Consider the following 22,544-nt stretch of genomic DNA (forward strand, 5'->3'; position numbering starts at 1 on the left):
GTTAGGGCTAACACGACATTCCCAACGTAGCTGTACATCACAGGAAGCCACAGTAGTGTGTTCTACAGCACCTGGTTACACCTCTCATCTATATCGAATGCATGCAAGAAAAGGACCACACCTCAGATACACCTCCTGGCTGTCAACACTTGCCAAAAAACGGAACAGAGACGAGTTCCCAAAGCAGCATCAGCGAGAGCATTATTCAGAGTACAGGCAAGAGGCTCATACGCCCAGTTACATACATAAACATCAGGAATTATTAAAAAGACAACAGTCCCCTAGTCTGACACAGTCATCAAACATCCGTCTTACATTTGGGTTGCACGTAGAAAGAGACAGGCTCAGTCCATGACCCGTTTCCAGCTAACGAAGTGGCCTGAACTCTAGCAGAATAGTTTCCGGGGTTCAGATGAGTTAGTTTAGCTCCTCCTAGCTTTTTGTATTCCTGTCTGGAAACACATTCCCGCTTCTCCTAAAAGAAAAAAAAAAAAAAGCAATTTACAGTTCACGTACAGGTCATATGTTCACATTCCTTCATTCTTGAGGAAACGATATACCTGCAGGATAAGCTGATTTTTATATCTATAAGCCTCATCTGATCAGTTTTTCTTCAAACACCCTAAGGAGCTATGTGGAATACAAAAACTGGCAAAATAAACAAAACAAAGCAATGGCACACTGGTTGGTGCTGGGTGTTTGAAATCACAGTTTCTAGCTCTGGTCTGCAGCTCTGCACAGAAGCATGCTAAGAAAGATCCCATTTTGTGTATAAATTACAATTACAAGCAGTAGCTCTTAAAAGAGAAATGTCAAACCCTCCCTCACCTCTCCATGCTGCCCGTATTTGATTTCATACATTAGAATCAGCCCATTTGGATTTGCAGGCTCTAACCACTTCAGGTAGACGGTGTTTTCTTCTTTTGCTTCCCATGCTACCGTTCCTGGAATGTTATCTGCTCCCTCTGTAAAATATTTACAAGTGACATCAGAAGAACACCTGTTACTGAACTTATGCAACAACTGAGGAAAAGAAAAGGTTCATACTGCTCTCCAGGTATCAAAGCATCAGAGTCTGAACTGCCGACTGCCAGAAAAACAGTGCAGTGTACACAGCTTCACCAGGTATGGGCTCTGCATTAGTCACTGTGCTCTATCTGTGTGTCAAAGAACCTGGTTATCAGTGTCGGGTTCTTCCTTCCAAACCTTCCGCTACACCAGGACGGTGCCGACACAGCTATTGCCACCAAACGGCCGTGAACAGCAACCTGCCTGCCCATGGATGTGAACACACAAGATCTGCCCCGTTGACAGCCCTCCCCTAAAACATCCAGCCTTCAGAAACAGTTTAAAATGGAGTCTCATCAGCAATTCAGGAATTGCTTTATCTGTGTTTCATTCCTGATCATTTTATGTGCTTTATTCAAAACTAAACAGGAATAAGACAACTATTCAAAGAAAAAAGGTCATTTTTTCAAAAATACAGTTGTTAGGTTTAGAAGAAAATACAATTGTTTAGCCTTTAATTTTCAGAGCCATGCGCTAAAAATCTGGGAATATTTCTTTCCTTTTCCCTGATCTCAGAGATATCCTTATTTCCTTGAAATAAGCAGTACTTTTTGCTTTTTTACTGATGCAGCTGGATCTGGATTATGCTAGTCTTTCCTTCCAGAAACAAAATGAAATTGCTGCCATTCTGCATCAAATATTCCCAGGCATCTGCTGGAGTCAGAAGCTCTTAGCTGGATGCATATGAGCTTACACTAAAATCATCTCTATTCTTCTTGGAAGAAGTACAATCTGCTAAAGTCCCAAACATGAATACAACATTCAATGCTTCCTATCTGAAGTACTCTAGATGCCGGCAACGGGGCACAAAGCAACACAGTACTGCTCCTGTTTCCAGGCTGGACGACTGCATGGTCGTTCTGTGACAGAAGAAACATTTGGCAAACCTTCCCACCAGCAAAACTCTTCACATCTGCAAACAGTTCCGAACGAACACAGCAAAACTAAACATTAGGAGAGAAATGTTCCCCGGTCTCCAGTCAGCAAACAGGGAACTGAAGAATAAAACCTTTCAACCCACCATGCCTGTGGGTCTCACCTACACTGCTGGGAAACAGATTCTCTCCTAATTATCTCGGTAGTCCATGAACGCACCTCTGCCCTTCTCCAGATCACAGGACAGACTCAGTAGTACTATCACTCAGTACACACAAGAGACCAGTTAAGGACATTAAACTACTGTAACAAAGTTTTATACAGTTCCAATCTATTTTCTTGCATAGAATTTTATTATCCTCCCATGTTTTTTTAACTTTTTGGAGAGTTTGTCCTTCCCGAGATCGATCTCTCCCCAGATAATTAAACGAAGCTTTGTACTTGTGAGGGCATACCTGAAGGCATGGTTCTTGCGAAGACAAAGTTGGAAGCGCTACAACCAAGTGTGTCAGCTTCATGGTTGCAGCTGTGAATATCAATGCGGTACAGAGTAAAAGGCTGGAGGTGGGAGATCACAGTTCTCTCCTTGCCGTCCACTTTGGTCTCAAAGAACGGGTATTCCACCTCGCTCTCCTCTGCGTCAGAAACATTGGTGAAGTGATCTGTCCCAGTCGCATTCCTGTTTCGAGTGGCCAGACTGGCATTTGCGATTCGGAACACGTCCCTCCGCTTCCGATCGGGTCTGTGGAGCAAACATACAGGTATACGAAAGGTCTCTTTAGAGAAACACCACTTTTCCTCCAGCTCTGTGCAAAAAATCCCAGTAAAATACGTAACTGCTATTAAAAAAGCTAAATAAAAAAGGAAAGAAGACGATGAAAGCTTTCTCAATCTGAACCTGCAGCATGTCAGCACATCCCACTACTCTTTCTTTCGGTCAGAAACCACTCAAAGCTCTGAAGCTCACGCCGCACCCCAAGATAAATGTGGCAACTTCTGACCTCACACAACAGACTGAAAACCAAAAATGGCTTCACTGTTGTTCAACTAGCAACGTAGGTTTGTATTTAATAACAGTAATGTTGACACTTTAAATAAAAATCAGATGTTAAAAGCCGAAAAGGTTAGGGAAAAAAATGTTTTGAAGTTTGCTGGATTTGCAAAGCTATCTCAGCAGGCTTAGCTTTCTCTTCGGTTGCAATAAAATTACAACAACTGAATATACTGCACTGAGTAAAGAAACCTCCGAAGGCAGCTGAAGACCATGAACACTAACCACCACTAACATGTGGTGCTTGGTGTATCTCTGCTTCTCTCACCCAAACAAAAGCTCTGCAAAGAAACAGTCTTCCTATGTGAGCAAACACCGTACTAATATTGCGGATAGCAAAGACTTCACTGAGCAACTTTGCTTTGCCTTACAGGCATCTGTATGAAATTCCTGCAGAGTTAAAAACTTGAGGATTTACAGCAACGCTACTACTTTCTCAAGTCTAAAAAACTGTCATAGTGGACAGGCCTGAGGAGCAGTAGAAGTGTCAATACAAAGACACTCTTACACATGTTTGAACGGTATTAGCTAACCACGACATGACTGCGACACGTTAGGCTTGTCGCTTGGCCTTGGGTCAGACCCAAGGCTGTTTTGCACAGCAGCACTGACTACGGAGGGCAAGCTGGCTTCTCCAGCTCCCGCTCTCCTAGTGTCGAGTCTGCAGGACTGCTCTCACCTGGAAAGCAATGCACCAGGGGAGTTAAAGAGGAACATAAGAAGAGTCGCACCACAAACACAGTTTTGGTTTGAATCCCATCCCACCTGAAACCACTCCACCAGTGCCCACTTAGTACCTGGTCAGCGCAGCCATTATCAAGGACAAAGGTGAAGTCTAACACATTTCTATCAAAAAGCGAGTTACAAATCAGGCGAGTAAGGCCTCCCTCGAGCACACAACAGGAAGAAAGATGACTCAACCAGAGAAGTTAATTCGCTGTCAAATATACCGTCTCACTACACTCAGCCACAAACCAGCACGCTGCAGAGCGTGCCAGAAACAGGCTGACTGCGTTTTGAAATCTGCTGGCAGAGGTTGGATGAAATTTTTTTTTTTAGAAGTTCACTACAGAATTTTCCAAAATCCTTTTACTATGTCTTAAGTAGTCATGTAAACCACAGCACAGAAATAAACAAGACAAGGAAAAAAGCCTCCTAAGTTATCAAGAAATTGTTTTAAGCAACATACAAGCGCCTGTCTTGTCAGTGGGGTATGGGGGAATTTCATAGGAGACGTCAGCACTCACACGTCCTCTACACCAGTATCTATGCAAGTTACTAACCTGTTCACCTTGCTTACGATAAGTATTCATTTACTGCTTTAATTCAGGGGAAAGAACAAACTTATGAACTGCTAAAAGCACACGGGATGCCCAGCACGGAACTGATGAATATTTGCACAGATTTGGTGATAAAAGCAGTGAAAATAAGTTCATTTTCAATCAACCACAAAAGCACATGCCAATGCAAGAACCCAACAGGTATGACTTCATCTATCATTGCTTTTATGTGACGGATGAAGTTTCAACTCTTTGGTGGTATTGGGGGGGGGAGGAGAGTATAGTCCTATCGAGAAAGCAACACAAAGCTTGTTGGTGAAAACTACAGTCATACAAAGAAGAAGAGGAAAAAAAAAAAAAAAAAGAGACTTGCACGATAACCACCAGGCAAACACGATTAAAATACCAAGAGATTTGACACCGTTGCTTTTCTGCCAAGCAGCTTCCTGCTTTTGTGAGAAAAAGACAAAAAACAAGCATCCTAAGAAACAAGGAAAAGTCTAGAGATAAAAACATGAAAATTCAACTATTCTGTTAAAGGAGCAGAAGGAAGAGAAACATGAGAGAAAAATTAACACTATAAAAAACTGGAATCAAATTGAAATTAAAAGAAAAAAAAGTGGGTCATTTAACATAAAAGCTAAGTGTTCTCACACTTTATGGCAATTTTAATGTTACTTCTCAGATACAGTCTACTACACACAGAGCTGTCTCATCCTGCTCATTAGAGAACCAAAAAACTTGAAGAATAACTCCTCCTCCTGTGGTTGTTAAGTGTCTCTTCAAGCCTAACCAGGGTCCTAACGTTTGAAATCTGCCTCACCACTGCAGTAACACAGGTGGGGTCATCCAGAAGTTGCACACAAGATTAGATGAACAGGCGTTTCAAACAACCTTAAGGTTGTCAAATATTTTCACGCTGTATTACACGCTGCATCTCTTTCACAATATCCTGCAGACAGGTAGAACACTGGAAACAAATACTACTACTGAGGCTTGCATTAACACATAAATTAACTTCTGGCTTGGGAAATAGAAAAAAAAAGTAAGACATCAGCAAGTAACGAGCTGCTTAGATTTGTCCCATGCAGACATCTCTCTAGCTCATAATCTTTAATTTCCCTGACCTACAGTCTCTTTAAAGTTTCTTACCTACGCAGCTATTGCCGAGCATTGCACCTTATCTGCCCTTGCTATTACAAAACACAACCTTATAACAATAAGAAAAAAGGGAAATGGCCAAACTTTTGGGAAATTCTTTGTGAACTGGTCAGTTTACTTGTTACTGAGTTCAAAGTTCTGTGAGTTTCCTTTGGGAGGGGGGAATGCAAGAAAATTTGGGAGAAGATAATGCATTTTCAAGGACAAAGCTTTGGTGAAAGAAAAAAATTTCTTTGTAATAGACTTTCAAGTAGTTTAGACCTGACACATGCCTTTCAAAACTCGTTGCTGTGCTACTTCATGAAGTCCAAAATCAGATCACATTTACAAGATTTCATCGTATTCCTCAGGAATTACATCCTGGCCAATCATGGTGGCTGATACTTCTCTGTACCTCAACTTTGCTGCTGGTTCATGCCATCAGCAGGGGAAACACTGCACAAGCTCAACCACAAATGCTAAACGTGACTCAAACACAGCTCAGATACAATCCTTGGCACTTCCAAAGAGAAGCACTATTCAGGTCCTCATTTTTTTGGACAGAGCTAAGAAGCTCTGCACGTATCATAGTGCCAACCCCAAACAAGTCAATCCAACCCATCCTTGAATAAAGGCCCAAAAATCACAAAGTAGAGGAATATAAACCAGTTTTAATAAGCAGCAATGCCACACTTTGGAGTTCTCAAACACAGGACTTCATCATAAACCTCACCTGCCAACAGAGACAACAAGATAACATGCACGATTGAAATCTGATTGCTTATAGACTGTAACATAACAGCTATACATTGTGTCCTAGGCCCCAGGATTCAATTATCTGAAGTAAGAACAGCTTACATGAAGGATAAACTGGAAACCCAATGATCAAAATGACCCATTAATTTAGTGGTATCTACTCTGCATTGCAGCATAAAATCGTTACTATTCCACTTAATGTGTAAGTGGTAGTGTTTATCATGGAAGAGTGGGCATATTTAATACTTCTCTGCAGCACAGACCCAGGAAACCAACACGCCCTTTGCAGTGAGTGCAGCGAGAAAGGAAGACAGGTTTCAATTCTGTGAGGTGACTATGCCCTCAATTTCAAAGGCAAATAAATCTTCAGATTAGGAACACAAGCACTTAAATAGTTATTTAGAGAAAGATCACATCTGAAACCCTTTGTCTGCCACACGTTGCTCATCTACAAAACCCTTACAGACAAAGAGCTCCTCAAGTGACTCTCGACTCTGAATAGAAACCATCACTAAGTCCTTCAACAATATAGGTAAGAACACTTACTATTAGCTAAAATTGAGAGAAAGTCATGAAAATTTGTGAATAAGAGAAACTGCACAAGTAAGGCTGCAGGTTGTCTCGCGTAAAAGGAAAGTGTGTTTCAGGTGTTATCTACATATGCTTTCTTGTCCAGGAAGCCTCAGCTCTAGGAATTGTTAAAAAACAGAATTACTAGCCGCACTCGCAAAGAGAAAGTGTCCGAAGTCCATTACCTGGGGACAAAGATGGAGTTGTGAAGGAAGTTCTCAAAGACTTTCCGGTACTCTGCTTCCTCCTTCTCAGCTTGCTTTTCTGCCTCTGTCTTGGGACAAGCGCAACAAGGTCCCTTTTCTCCCCCACAGCCCTCTGGCTTGGTGGGTTCAGTAGCTTCTTCCGTATCAATGGTCCCATCAGCATATCTTCGAATTGGGACTTTATCTTCAAAGAAAAGAACAGAGGCAGCTTGTTTCCTTTCTCTCCATATTATGAACACAGCAACAATCCACGTTTACCTATTCCCTCCTTCTTGCTGTTATTCACAGAATTGTGAAGCAGGGCACAGACTTCAGTTCTTGTCTGTGTGACTGGCAGGCAAGAGTCACAGGCACTTCAACACAATCGCGTTTTGCTTTCCTACCTTTGGAGCAGTAATTGTGTCTGTAAAGGTAACTGTCCTGAGGTTGCTGCTGCCATCGTACGATGTAGTACGAGAGGTTGCCATTGGGAAGAGAGGGAGGATTCCATTTCACAATCAGTTGGGATGAGGAATTGGATGCTGAAATAACATCCAACGGAATGGATGGCACTGGAGGGGAAAAAAGAAAAAAAGAAAAGGAAGGTATTTAAATGCGGAGCATTCTACAACATATTCCAATGCAAGCTTTCAAAGTGAATCCCCATCCATTTCTATGCTGCAAGCAAAACCACCATCCTATTTCAAAGCAAAGATTTCCTGATTATGCCCCACTAAAAGCAGTTATTCAAGGTTCAGCTGCAACCACATACAGTCCCAATCCAAGACTGTACTTAAATTTACCTTCACCAACGGAGCAAAGTCCGAAATCATAACTCCAAAGAGCTCCCATAATTCCCAATGAAAATAATGTCTGACCAACAGAGTTTTAATTCAAATCTTAAAGCTGCTTTCAGAATTACTGAAACATCCTAGCACTATGCATGTCATCTGCACATAAATTCAGTTTCTGCATTAACAGCAGAACTTGCGTAATAATAGAACTAGCATACCTGCAGCATTATCAACCTCTTACCCGAGAGCCCAGGATCTCACCTGCAGCATTGGTTCGTATATACACAATTTCACTTTTTGCTCCATGAATATGATGGTTTTCCATCATTGTGAGGGTAACCGCCTTGACGTAAATGGCGTACTGAGTCCAAGGCTTCAATCCCTGCAGCAAAATTCCAGGATTGTTCTCTTTGTTCGGTGGCAGGTCAACATCGACCATGTTCCAGCTATTGGAGCCACACGCATCTTGCCCATCGTACTCTGTCACATTTTTGAATGGTCTGAAATATTACAAGAAAAAAATAGTACAAAAGTATTTATTTTCTCCTAGAAATTGTCATATATTTATGAGAGTGCCTCACTTCAATGTTGCTCCATGAAATAAATAAAGCTTACTTATTTTCCATAGCAGAATAAAACAGAATAAAATTCGTATTTATTTCCAAGCAGTACAAAATTCAGACTTTAGCTGCAGGTCTTACCTTCAGTCACTAGCAATAAGGCAGTGTTTTCTTGGAGAACCTTAAATTTATCTTTTTTTAATCCAAAACAGACAGTGAAATGCTTCAGACATATTTAGACTTTAGCTAAGCATATACGAAACAGAAGCAACTCAACAGTTATTGATAGCGGCCAAGCTTTTTACCATAATGAACTCAAACTTCCATAACTGGCCTTGACCAGTCCAACAGGCTTATTTTTCTCTTTTATTTCCACACAATACACACTTAAGTAGTCATACAGTTCTGCTTCTCATAAGTTGCAACACTGGTGCAAGAGCACACAAAGTACTACTCTTGTTATTACTTACTATAGACTCCCCAGCACTAAGTCTATTGCATCACCGTACAGCGTCACAATGATGCTCTTTTCCAAGCGATGCTGGCCATTAACACATCAGTGCCTCTGTAGCTTGCAGCCTCGCTCCGTATGTCATCACCAGCATTCTGAACCTCCCTTTCACACCACCAAACCACCTGGAGAGCTCTTAGTGCGCTCCTTTGTATTTTTGACTACTTTAAATCTGAGACACTACAAGGATGTGCAATTGCAGAGACACCTGCCAAGAGATTGGGATCTCTCCAGCAACTGCCCCATTCCTTCATTATCAAGAGATACCAATGCAGAAATCTACCAAAGCTAGGATTATCTAACTCACCCCAAACCCTGAGTAGACAAGTCACCAAAGCGACAGGGCAAACTCCTATGTGTGATGCTCTCTAGTCAGTACCACGACCAGAGAAGGAAACGACCCTGGTAGACATAGTGACATGACTTACAGAGAGCTCCAGATTAGACCCCTGAGAATGGCCAAGCCATCCACCTAATTTCTTTTTAAATTTGACACTTCCTGATGGATTTAGAATCAATTTGTAGGCTTCAATCAAAACAATCCTCTTTTTAAAGGGGGCCTGTGCTCAACCAAGAAAAGAAATTGAACAAAAGCGGGACTTGAGGATGAAATACATTAACTGGATGAGATATGTGAACTGCATGAAACAGGAACAACCTGAAGGACTTTACTGACTGACTTTTCTTGCTAGTAAAACCAACAGTCGGAACAGAACTGTCTACTATTGCTCGGACTGTCCCAGTTAGTCTCTGACGACATCTACTTACGCTTCTTTGTAGTAAACAGTGAAGCTAATGAGATCTCTATAATCTGGAGGGCGATACCGTTCCCATGTTAGTTTAATCCGATTCTTGAGTGTAGTGTTGGAAACAAAACGCAGAATGTGGCTTTCACCTGCAATACAAATGGACAGGCCATGACAGAGTTAGCATCACACCGCCTACTAAGTTTTGCCGTTTCTTAAGTATGGGTTTTAGCTCATTAGCCTTTCCAGTAGTGCCTATGACACCACAGAATACCAACAACCTATGTCTCTGTAGAACTTGGTGTTTCATCCTACTATATTTGAGTGCTTAAGGGTAAGCAGTGACATTGGCAATCACTTTAGAATATACTGGAGCTACTTCTTACTATTTTTTCTGCAGCAGATTTTCTTTCAATGCATCATCAGATAGCTCTTGAAAACTACTTCAGACTTTCCCTGAGTGAGGAATGGAAGTCCTAGTTATTCACAGGACTGGTTCAGAAGCACTAAATTCAGAACCAACTTCAATGCACGCGCAGAGCTGTAACCAGCCTCTGTGTTATCACTTTCCTGGACAACTTTTGACAATCGCAATTTGTTTTACTGGGGAATGGCCAACACAGAAAGGACAAAGGAGTTTACGTTTCTACTCATGAGAGGCTGCACCAAGAACTCCAAAACTCAGTTCATATACGGCACAACCATTTGATGGCAGCAGCTTCCAGCTACTCTTCTGAACAGAGCTGGATGGAAGCCGGCAGCTTTGAAATGAATGGCTTCCCACTACCAACTCACAGAGCTTTCCAATGCAAAACAACTCAGCATTTTAAAAACATCATTCTTGGATGAAGAAATTGTGTTCTAAGCGTCAACTGTTAGTTTCTAATGTTCCGTAGAAGTCTCTGAAAATAAAGGGGGTTTCACCCTCGTGTACACTGGCACTATTGGTGCTATCTTTTCCAAGCCAGTTTAGCTTTTGTTGATTCTTTTCCCCTTCTCAGAGTCAGAAAGCTTTCTGTAATGGCTTTTTAAAAAAACAGGCAGCGGCTGGCACTAGCCTCAGTGGTAGTAAGGACTGGCTGTGTGTCTGTAACTCCTCCAGGACTGCAAGCCTTTGCTCTATTGAATGTGCAAAGAATGGAGTGTGCTTACAACAAGTATCTATGCCATCTGCATTTATGCATCACGCCTAAAGAGACATTCAGCAGAGTACGTGTCCTAGTTTTGTAAACACCACCCAGAACAAGGGGACTTGACTTATACACAAGATCCATTTTAATTTACTCAGCTCCAACAACACCACAAACAGACCACAAGAAAAACGCATTGCCAGTTCCAAGAGTTTGAGTATGAAGTCAAATTTGTAAGCATCCTGTCATCTTAATTCCTAGATGAGAGATTCCTTTTATATGTGTTGGTTACACCTGCAGACCTGTTGTGAAGACTACCGAAGCCAAGAGACGACTGTCCAATAAATTCAACCACTGCAGAATCCAAAATTAATTGCAAAGACACTGAAGTTTAGGAATACTGTAAAATACTAAGAAGTGCTCTCAATTCAAAAGCAAGTGATTTGAAAATAAAGCACAGAAAACCGAGTTGAGAACAAGCATTTCCAGCAACAAGGCACAATACTCAGCAGGAGATGAAAAGAACTTTGAACGTAACAGAAACAGTTTGTTTTGGTGTCTCTGGAATTGTTATTCAGCAGCCTCCTTGGCATCAAGAAAGAGTAGATATCTGAGAGAGGAAAATACCTATAATGATATACATTTGCGAAGGAAACAGACAAACTGCTCTTCGTTGGACATACCAAAACACTAGATTTTATTTCTCATTTCCCAGGTATGCTTCTATTGTTATATGATGCTGCTGTCACAAAAAAGACTATTTGGAAAGCAATCACCTTCATCGAATGGTTTTTACAGATGAGATAGTGACTGTGTAACCACGTAATTTTCCACACGTGAACGTACTTTCACAGCTACCTTTTAAAAACTGAACAAGTAGAACGGCTGAAAGTACTGTAATTTCTAAACTCTAAATATTGTAATGGTCAGCAACATGGCAGTGTGTTTGGGTTTCTTTTTTGTGACACCCTCCTATACACTTTGCCTTGAGACTTTTTTTTGTTTGTTTACTTACAAGAGGCTCTCTCCCCATTGTTCCTTGGATTTATATCTCCTTTGCTCTGTCGTCCTTTGGTTCCTGAAACTTCCTCCATACGGTAAATCTCGGAAACACACAGTTTCGGATTAAATGCGAAGTACATTTTCCCCTCCTTGATCGTCAAGTTATGATGGCTCCAGTCCCACAGCTGCTGAAGATTGTGGTTGTCAAGCACGTAGAAGGAGTAATTCCTAGAAGGGAATTTTTTGAAGGAAAAATATTAGGTTTAATTCATAGCCAGTTCCAACCAAGAATACCTTAAGATAAGCAAATGTTAAAACACTGTGTTTCCTCTTATTACTTTAAACCGGTGTTCAGCAGAGTAAAGGATTTTCTTCTCTCCCACAGAGCAAGTTTTCCCTGAATGCTCACTTTGGTGAGAGGGCAGGGAAACAACTGTAACACAGGACTCCACGGCTGACACCACACCACGTCAAGCCCACTCCAACACGTGTTTTAATAATTGTACAGAAGCTTCTATGAGGAATATAAATTCAGGTCCTCTGAACAGCAGGTCTCTACGTTGGATTTTCCATTTTGTAGCAAATGGGAAGCAATAACATTACACACCTCACGGCAGGTAAAGCATGGTGCAGTTGTGACAATACAATAAAATCACGAACACAGCTGTCTTGCTTACGTTTACAAAAGCAACCATAAGAGTGTGCATAGTGAGGTTTCCTTGCCTCTCTGTCTTCGTTTACCTCTTGGCCCAACAAAGATTTCCTGTGTTGTGCCAAGTACAGTTGCGCCTCTCCACCAAAACCCGACAGTGAGCAGCTGCACTGACAGCACAGCACAGGACCCTCACTTCAAAGCACAGAACCACCAACACAGGCAGCAGCATGTGCTGAGCCCATTCCCTACGCACAGCAGTGGAGGAACATGAACGTCTTTTATTTCCACAGGTATGAAATGCAAAGTTGTGTGTGTAAATCCTGTCATGTATTAGGAAGAAATTCCTGATACTGCTCCATTGTGCTGAATTGGAAAAAAAAGGTGCACCAAAAGCAAGACTATAGACTCTGCATCAGCAGCAAGACAACACCTGCAAAGACACTTACATTTTGGGATAGTAGGAACAGGAACACACAACTGGGAAATGAGTTAAAGGTCTGTGTAGCCAATGAACCTAAATCAAACCAACCCATCACGGCAGCATTTATCATGCTCTTCTGTGCAAAGTCTCACCAATGTTAACTACATCAACATAAAATCCATTATTCACACAAAGCAGACTTGCAACCTCTGCGAGCCAGCCTGCATTGGTAAGCCCACATCAACGTAGTGAAACTAGGCTTTCTACAAATCCTTTAACCACAGTCAGAGTTTCTGCAGTGTAACATGGCAGACTAACTGACACACTACTCATTTATGGTTTTCCTTCAGATACTTCATTGACAATTTAGCATCAATTCCTCCCTCACCCAACCTGAAGTGGAAACCGTGCACTCTGGTTGCAATCTGCACAGACCACAGTTGCGGTTTCTTGTAACACACCAAAATGCTCAGTGTAGTTTCAGAACAGTGTGAAAGAGAAGTGGTTTCTCCTATTTCCAGCTGTCCCCTAATCATCCAGGACTTGATGGCTAATGAAGTTGATATACCTGGTACCACTTCAGATGGATGCTGAGAAGAATTTGCTCAGCTGACAAGGGAGCACATACATGTTTGTGCTTTAAAAGCATCTTGCCAGGAGAGAACAAGGATGCTAAACTGCCTGCGGGATTTGACAGACATCACCAAAAACTGTGTTTGAGACACCTATTACTCTGTTACAGGTGACTAAAATCCCTGCGGCTCCCTGTGCACTGCTGAAAAGATGACACTTCACCATAATCAGCCATGTGACTAAGTGATGGCAATTAAGCTTTTCAGGAAAAACCCAAAAAGCTGGACTCTGAACACAATAAACAGAGGTGTGGCTCCATGGCTACAGAAACCGTCTTAAATGTTTAATAACAGCCTAAGCCTGTTTCCTGCTCACAACTGTGGTAATTATGCTTTAGACACCTAGAGACTGTTCTTGTATTAAAGCAACGTGACTAAGCTTTCAAGAGTGTGAATACATGAGGCAAATCGAGCACACGCTGGTGCTTTCCACAACTGCACAGCAACTGGGCCAGAGTTGGGAGTTACTGTGGCTCATACATTAAAGCCATCTGCACAAGTTTCAGCAGCCATCTGAGGCACGGCAAACTGGTCCTAGGGGTTCCTATGTACACTGGAAATATAAACTCGTGGCAGTTATTCTAGCACCATTCAAAGCACCAGGGAAACCACATTTGGAGGGCTGTATACAGTCCCAGTCACAGGAGTGGTGCCGCGCTGCATGGCTTGAAAGGTGGAGCAGAAGGCAACCAGAGTGCACTTAGGGCTTGGGTTATACATGAAGTTATAAATAAAGATTATATCAGACTCTGGCTCTAACAGCTGTGGAAAAAAATCCGGATGCCAAGGAAGATAGCATGGAAAGAATAAAAGATTCACTGCAGGAAAACAAAGCACTGCTAGTCAAACCCTGGAGACAGTAACTAGGGGAACGACTGGAGATCATGGCCTGAAGACAGACTAAACCTCTGAACAGGAGCAGGAAGCACACCTGGTCCCAGGCTTGCCATAAAAAGCCTCAAGGTGACCCGCATAACCCATGCATATCCACAGGAGAGAATTCCCACAACACGATGTGTATCCTCAACTGCAGAGCACCCACAGACACCTAATTATTGACCACATATATTAAAAACCTGCTTCACACTGTATCTGCAAGCGATGCTACATCTGTGCACATTCACCCATCAAAGTTATGAGGCAGAACACGAAATCCAAACCAAAAGGAGATGTGGGTAATGAAAATGTTTCAACAAGCTTTCAATCACCCTTTATTCACCCTTCACAGCACAGAGGACACAAAAAGCTCCTGGAAGAGGTAATGGCCAGATAAGTAGACTGTTAATAAGAGAGCAACGCACGATCCATAAAGGCAAGTAACTTGCACCAAAAAGAGAATGCGAATTGGCAGAGAACCGTGAATGAGAGCGGCGGCTGAGCTCTCTACAGAAGATGACCAGGCAGCAGAGGTTTATGGCTGACTGACTACCCTGGGACAAGATGAGCAACCCTGCAGGACATGCAGAACAGCAGGCGTTCATCTCTCAGTGCTACAATGATGAGTAAGACAGAAAATCCCATCAGACCAGATAGCTGGGACATTAACCAGTAAGAGACAGGAGAAAAGAAAAACTCTTATTGCTTTACGTACACAAAATGTGCCACAAGTTGGCTAGAAACTGTGTGCTAACATGGCATATGTTCTACACCTGTATCACAGTGTGACCCTGATCCCTGATGAGAACCTGACAACAACAGTCAAACATACACAGCATGTCACCACAACAGACAACAACGCGGAGGACGACACTTGAACAGAATGCTCCACTTGATGGTGTCTCTTTGAACAGGTTCGTTTTTCAGCATTTCTCTACAAGTCTGAACTTTATCGAAATTCCAAAACATTGCTAATGTTTTAATAATGCTGGTATATTCTTTTGCTTGTGTTTGCCCATGAGCACTTCCAACAGAACCACTGAAGTTATGAACTGAGTATTTAACAGATACACACATCTTGCTAACGTAAATTGTAAGCAACTTGGAAACAGCTGATTTTGGCCAAGAACTGCATCTCCACAGGCAAATACGTGGGTAGCAAACCGGGGGCTTTTACACTAACCCATGGGTTTGGAAGTAATGCACCTTACCAATACAGTGTTTTCTTGTCCAGTGCAGAAAGGTAAACTGACAAGCTGCTTAAACTCCCACACAAACCCAGCCTCATGCCTCAGCGAACAAACTCCCCAGCTCACTTTCTGAAACTTCACTTACACAGGGATGGCTGAGAACCAGTGTGTTTAGAGACTGTCCAGAAACAAGCACAAAGCCGAGGAGCTTTCCCCCATGGGAGCCTGCCACTGCAGACATGCCCACCACCCGTGTTTACCACCAGCCCGCAGGGCGTTACTCATTCCTAAAACACCCTAACACCCAGGGCAACCGCTTTGTTGAAACACTGTGGCCATAACTGGCTTTGCTGCTACCATGCCAACTGTCTGAATTGACCATCATCTGACACTAATGACCCCAGGAAAGCAAACCGTAGAATTTTGAGTGAGGAGCCATACAACAGCTAGAGATCCTGTTCACACCTTCCAACAAACGTGACAGTTGCTGATGGCCCTGCTTCACCATGATGCAGAAAACAGGACGAGTTGTTTTGCTTTTATACAGACTGTCTCCAGTTTGCTGCAGAAGTTGAAACGCAACGACAGCAGCCGGTCGGTGCCACAGCAGGAACTCTGCCTCAGCCACTCTCTCCTCGCTTGCTCCTGAAGGCCACAAGCTACTCATTTTCCAGGTACCCAGCCTGAAGATGCTTTGGGAAACACTGCCCACGTGCCACCATCTACAAGGCAGCTGCAGCTGATGACAGCAGCGAACACGCAGCACCACAGCAGAGGACAGAGGGGCCTGGAAGAGCAAACCCCAGACCAGGAATCAGCACCCTGCAGCAGACACCGAGACCCCTCCAGCACACCTCCGCTTCAGTCTCCCCATTTGCAATGAGCCATTTTTTTTCTTGCCGTGGGTGCACGTTCACTATGGACACAGTATTCAAAAGAGAATGAATACACTGAAAACTAAGCAAGTCAATTCCCTCTAAACTTTCCATTTTCTGTGATAGCCAAGGCAGGCACCAGCAACTGAATAAGGAAGGGAGAAATACTGAGGTATCATTTTCTTAGTGCAGTTCAATAAAAAAAACAAAGGGGGGGGGGAGGCAGTGGTGGTGGTGTCAGTCATGCAATGAACAACTATCATACTGGATCTTAAGTTAACTTCCCTCTCAACCCTCAAGGCAACACCGGCATAAACAGCGATCGTTCCAGCAGCCCAGCACTTCCCAGGTGAAGACCCCACTCCCTGCTGTACATAACTCTGCCAAAGTAATTGTTCAAGCTCAGTTCTTCCTTGCCAGGTGCCTACTTCCATCGAAGTATTTTTGGAAATGTTCTTTAGACTGTGCTAATGCCTAAATTATGCTAGGCGTTTTCCAAGCAAAGAGATTGCCCCTGACCCAAAGTATGTAACTGCAGTAATTTCCTAGAATGGGTGAATTTTAACACAAGTAGCTCTTTACTATAGATCTATTTCACATCCCCAACTCAGACTTATTTTGCTCTTCAAAGCTGCTCCATTTACTTCTCTGTGTGGGCATCTGATTTAAAAACCTGCTGCTTCCCTTCATATCAGCTCTCCTTGCTGACATACGAGGTACCATAAACATAATTACTACTTCAAACACAAAGCTAAACTCAAATTTAAAGAGAGCAAGGGAGAGGGGCTGAGAAGAAAAGCCAAATCAATAACTGGAGTATCTGTGAGAGCACGCCACATCGTAAGTGGGCTGAATGAGCCTTGTGCTGGCAAAAGGACAAGCCTCTATGATTTGCAATTAGAAACAAGCTTTTCCGTAGAGCCAACGTTCTTACCGAAAAAGACAGCGTGCTTTTCAAGCGCAGGATGAAGAGCTGCCCTTTAACTCGCTCTGTCAGATGGTGGAATTTTAAGAATTTGAGGCTGCCCAAAGACCAGCCTGAGAGAAAGAGGGAGGCTGTGAAGAATCCCTCATGCTGTAACTTTATCCTGTCGGGGCGGATAAATCAGACACAAGCAACCTCTCCCATGACCCTCCCACCACCTTCTCTTACATGATTTCCCAAAATTCTTCATTTAATAGTTCTCTCATTACTGAGGGAGACTTCTTTCTCGCAGAGAACACTGGTTTAAACTTGGGATGGCTACCTGACTCGGGAAGAGAAAGAGCAAGGCAGTTTGCTGAAGGATCATCAGCACGGCTCAGCACTGCAAATTCTGCAGAGATAAAAACTCTCGTCTCAACTGTGTCTTACTGTCACAGGAAAACAGGAGTTACACACCGCAAAAACTATCTCATGCTGTGTAATTATAGAAGCAATATAACCCACAGGAAACATTTCAAGGTATCAACTTTACTTTTCCTGACCAGTCTTTTTCCTCCTCAGTAAATAACTCATTTAATGTTAGCATTTTAAGGAGTTGCAAACAATTGTAACTTGCAATCTGTTTCCTACTAGTTGGGTCACTTCCAGTTGCACTGTCTGGTTAGTGAAGTTCAAGTTTCCTTTCAGCTGACATTCTCCATAAAATTCTGCTAAAAGCCAATAGTGAAGAATTGCAAGGAAATCCAACTGCCTCCAAAAATTCTCTTTTGTCAAATAAAGCAAAAAGAACAAATGAATACACTTTATCAATGTAAAGAATCTCCCTAGAAAAACCTAAAGTGAAAAGCAACAGCAAAGTTACCATAAAAATACTCCTAATATACTCAATTTAATATGCTGATTTGGATAGTAATCCAAATGAGTGATGACTGTGTGATGGTGTTCATTAGGAGAAAAATGCTGCGTATCAGTGTAAAAGAAGATGGTACGTGAATGTTTATCAGGAGATTCATTCTCTGCGGCTTTCTACTAAACTGAAAGCGCATCTACAAATATCCGAACACTTACCCGTCCACCTGCTCCTCTCCCAGTATATACCGCAGGCTCTTCAAGAAAGACAGGGAGACTAATGCGTGGGAATGGCGAATCTTCACATACCCTGTTACTGTCTCAATCAGACCCATAAAATTCTCCAGTTCTGAGGCGATGTTATCTACAGCAAGAAAAACGTCATTTTATTGTTGCAGAATTCATACCTTTAACTGCTATTCTGCTTAATGCAGTATTAGCTCAGTAAAAGAAAATGTTTTTATTTGTTGCTTTTGAAAATGAAAAATTTTGAAAAATACACTGGTATTCCTCCAGCAGTACAGTTGCCTGTGCGGACAGATGGCTGAAGGGCAAAATAACGCCACAGAGCAACAGTGGAAAACCAGTCTTGCTTTTCCAAACTGTTATACCTGCTTTTTCCATGGACATTGCATTCTGAAGCCAGCACCAAACGTTGAGCCAGCATTCTGGCAGGGATGAAAAGACCCTTGTGTAAATGTACACATCCATGAGACTGGAACCGTTCTTCAGCTACAGCGCAAAGCTCAGGCAGAATGCTCCATTGGAAAATGGAGAATGAGACTGAAGATGAAGAAGTAGAGGTATGCTATTGGTCTCCTCTGGGGCATAAAGCCTTGCTTTCAGTGACCCAAAAAGCTTGGGCTACAAAACTGAGCACTCTTGATGAAACAGCAAAGAGAAAACCATACGGATGTCCTCATGCCACAGAGCATGTTCCATATAGCTTGCTAAAGGTAACTTTCTATAATGAATTATTAAAACGACTGCAGAGCAAGTTCTGCTCTTCAGTACTGCCCCCTCCCTACGAACTACCCTGTCCGGCCTAGGTCTGCAACACCCCATCCTTCACCACGCACAACCTTTGCAGTCCTTACCGCCAGCGATCCCCGGCGCATGCCCATTGCCTGGAGTCATTACCCTGCGAGGTTACACCACAGTTGCGAACAGAAGTTTTCAAGCACTCAGGATAGGAGAAGCTGCTATGAGGTGTTGCTGCCATAAACAAACCAAAGCCCTAACAGATGGCTGGGAAGCCCAATTACCAAATACCAATGGTTGGTTCCTATACCAAATAAGCTGGGACGAAGAGGATGCTATTCAGGACTCTAAGATAGTAATACTTCAAAAATAAAAAAGCCCACACTTGGCCTGGGTAACAAGAACATCTCCCATAAGGGAAGACTGTGCCCTTAGTAGTGGGATCACGGGTCAAAGAATCCACATGCTGTTGTGTTTCTAAACCCTGACATTTTCATTCAGCAGGAGAAAGGGAATCAAATATATCTCTATCTTTCAACCTTATTCATGAAACCAAAAGTGACCTTCCACAGGGAGATACATTTCCAATAAAAACTAACTGTGATTTTCACTCTGCTTTTAAGAGCTCATCAACTGTCAACACTTCCCTGGCTGATGAATCACTGCTCTGACAAATTTAATCCAGAGCTTGTTCAAGACATGCGACAAAGGTGGCCAGCTCATTAATGATGACCATCCAGAGGCACAGTGCTAGGCTTTATACGAGCTCTCGGCACTCTGGATTCCACGTTTTAGCAAGACACCACACCTTGCCTTAAAAAGTGAGGATATGCAGTATTACAGTGCCATGCCTTGCTTCCAGACAAGTTATTTACCTACCCAGATGCAAGGATTTTCGACTTTTCCATCTTCTCTGGCCTTTATTACTCCTTTGGGACTACCACTCATCTCTGCCTAATCCTGGTTCCCTGTCCTGCCAAAAAAGCTAACAAAAATACCAGCTTTCACTGCCTTACGGCTTGGTAGCTGACTACCTATTCCATCTGCATGTTGGAGAATGGCTACAGGGGGCCAACCCAAACAGGAGCACTGCTATGGGACTGCAAAGCACAGTTTGCCGAGTTCTTACTGTTCTTATTATGCTGACAGACAAAAGGAAAAATACTAAAAGAAGCCTTATCAGAGGTTCATAAAGAGAGGGCAATCACTTACTTCCACGACGGATGTTAATCAGCAGATTTCCCTTGAGAATTGTGCATCCCTGCAACATTTGTGCTGATGTGACAGAGTCAATGGTCTTCGTCTTCCCATCCTCACAAATTTTAGGGCAAGGCCCTTCACAGGGACTGCAGAACATGCTGTTAGGAAAAAAGGAAAATAAGCAAGGATATACAACAGTTGCTCAGTTGCTTTGAGCTAAATTTTGAAAGATACTTCCCTCCAAAGCTTCCAAAGTGGAAGGCACTTCAGGTAGAACCCACTGCCCTCGCATTTGTTCATTTACTCTACCTTAATGATACCCAGAAAGACCTCCCTTCTCATTTATGCAGACAGCCTCAGAGTGTTGTGAAGTTTCATACTAATCCAGGCCCAACTTCCAGAAATAGGCCAGCCAGGAACTGGAGATGGGAAAATACTGTTCACATTCTTATAAAGTTCTCTGTCTCCATGCCCTTAAACCAACATTTGAAGCTCAGCACTAGGGAATTCCATACTCCTCCCCATTTTAACTTGGGAAAGACAACCGTGGGAGCACACAGTCATGAGTGACGCGGAGAAAGTGAGCAGCAAATTAGTCACTATTTCTTACAGCTTAAGAAGTATTAAAGCAGCAAGTTTAAACAGAAGGATGCATCTTGATGCAAGGCAAAACTAACTTGCAACAGGAATTTGGAAAGACAGGCCACAAGCCCAAGCAGGTTCAAAATGGATTACAGAGATGGAAAGAGCACAGGTCCACCAGTGAGTATAAAACATGAAGACAGACACAGCCCCGAACTCGGAGAAACTGGATTGCCAGAAGCTGAGAGGAAACACTGAAGCACAGGCTCACTCCTCCTGCTTCTTATACTCACAAGCACTCAGAAGTATTTTTTAGTGGCCAAAGTCAAGGAACAAGAACTCAGGCCAGCCTAGCCGTCGGCTACAGCAGCTTTTTACAGGCTCTCTGTTACACTGCCTGCATACTTATCTCCAAATTGAACACTTCATCTGTGCACAAAAGGTGCCCTCTGATCACTCTTCCTGGTAAACGTCTTCCTGATTCAAGGTCATTTTATTTTTCAATTTATTCTAGCACTTTCCTTAGTATTTCATTACTACTTACTCTACCTTATTCCTTTTAGAGGGGAAAAATGAAAAAGAAAAAAAACAAATGCAGCCCTAAAGACAAAGGCTTCTGATGACAACACGGACTTCTTACATATTCCTTTTGAAAGAGACTGATCCCACTTTCTTCTGAGGCTTAAAGAAACATGTAAATTGATAACAAGAGTTTTTCCTGCATAAACAATAAAAGAAAGAAGCTTCCTTTTCTGAGTAGTAAGCTCCTATTTCAAAATCCTCCACAATAACATGCCACAAACTCCTAAAAGTTGCAGACACAAACAAGCAAGGGACATTCAACTAAATGTACAAAGAATGCTGGAAATGCTTTCCATTTGCAACTATTTGTTAACACCACCTCTGGGGAACAAACATTCACCAGCCTTGAGTTTCAGCTCCTTTCAATCTTTGCAGGAGAGCACAACACAGATCAGATAGCACGGCCACGCACTTCAGTGTAAGCGGTTCAAACAGCTGGTACTACAAGCTCAAGTGGATAACAAAATCAGGTGAATATCTGAATTCGAGCAGAGGCACTGTTCAGTTGCTTATGTCAGCTGGAGACAGCCTTGCTACTTGGTCAAACAGGTGGGTGACACACATGCACGCACAGACACACAACTAGCGCAGGCATCATCACAGCCACCTTTCCAAAAAACCCAACAGCCTACAAAGACACACTTTCAGCATAGTACTGAAGCACTACAAATTTTAGTGCACTGACTATCCTTTACTCAAAGTCCACAACTTCCAAGGATCTGCAGGCACCTACAGCTGCTTGCTTCAACCACTGACAAAATGAGAAAATCATAAGAATGCCTCACTCCAATCATTAGAATTAAGTAAGAGGAGGCAAGTGACATTCTTGCAAGAAATTCTTCTGTATAATATTGTCAGCTCCTGCATTATTTTTGTCACCATCTATGTGATTGCTCCCTTCTAAAACGCTATGGTTATCTTCTGGAAAACAGTGAAAAAAGGGAAACAAAATTAAATACACTACAGAATACAAGCGTGTAAAATGCAAGCACACATAGAAGCAAATAACGTGCGAAGCAAGGTAACTCCTACTGTTTGTTCTGTGTGACAATGATCATCGGCCAACCTCCAACCTCCTGTTCCTGGGCTTTCACTTTCATTTTGTTA

The 22,544-nt window shown here is 42.6% G+C and overlaps 1 protein-coding gene across 2 annotated transcripts in view; it reads right to left on the reverse strand.

Annotated features, from left to right (window-relative positions):
• Positions 1-22,544, reverse strand: part of IGF1R (insulin like growth factor 1 receptor) — a 188,824-nt gene that overhangs the window by 22,383 nt on the left and 143,897 nt on the right. For both annotated transcript variants that reach the window (XM_075431314.1, XM_075431313.1), the window contains exons 4-13: positions 20,286-20,431; positions 18,312-18,456; positions 11,683-11,897; positions 9,560-9,686; positions 7,982-8,220; positions 7,331-7,498; positions 6,927-7,131; positions 2,400-2,686; positions 829-965; positions 316-475 (exon numbers count right to left, since the gene is read on the reverse strand). In XM_075431314.1, the coding sequence (XP_075287429.1) occupies positions 316-475; positions 829-965; positions 2,400-2,686; positions 6,927-7,131; positions 7,331-7,498; positions 7,982-8,220; positions 9,560-9,686; positions 11,683-11,897; positions 18,312-18,456; positions 20,286-20,431 (1,829 nt within the window). The remainder of the gene's footprint in view (positions 1-315; positions 476-828; positions 966-2,399; positions 2,687-6,926; positions 7,132-7,330; positions 7,499-7,981; positions 8,221-9,559; positions 9,687-11,682; positions 11,898-18,311; positions 18,457-20,285; positions 20,432-22,544) is intronic.

The sequence above is a fragment of the Opisthocomus hoazin genome, chromosome 10 (assembly GCF_030867145.1).
Source record: "Opisthocomus hoazin isolate bOpiHoa1 chromosome 10, bOpiHoa1.hap1, whole genome shotgun sequence".
NCBI classification, from domain to species: domain Eukaryota; kingdom Metazoa; phylum Chordata; class Aves; order Opisthocomiformes; family Opisthocomidae; genus Opisthocomus; species Opisthocomus hoazin.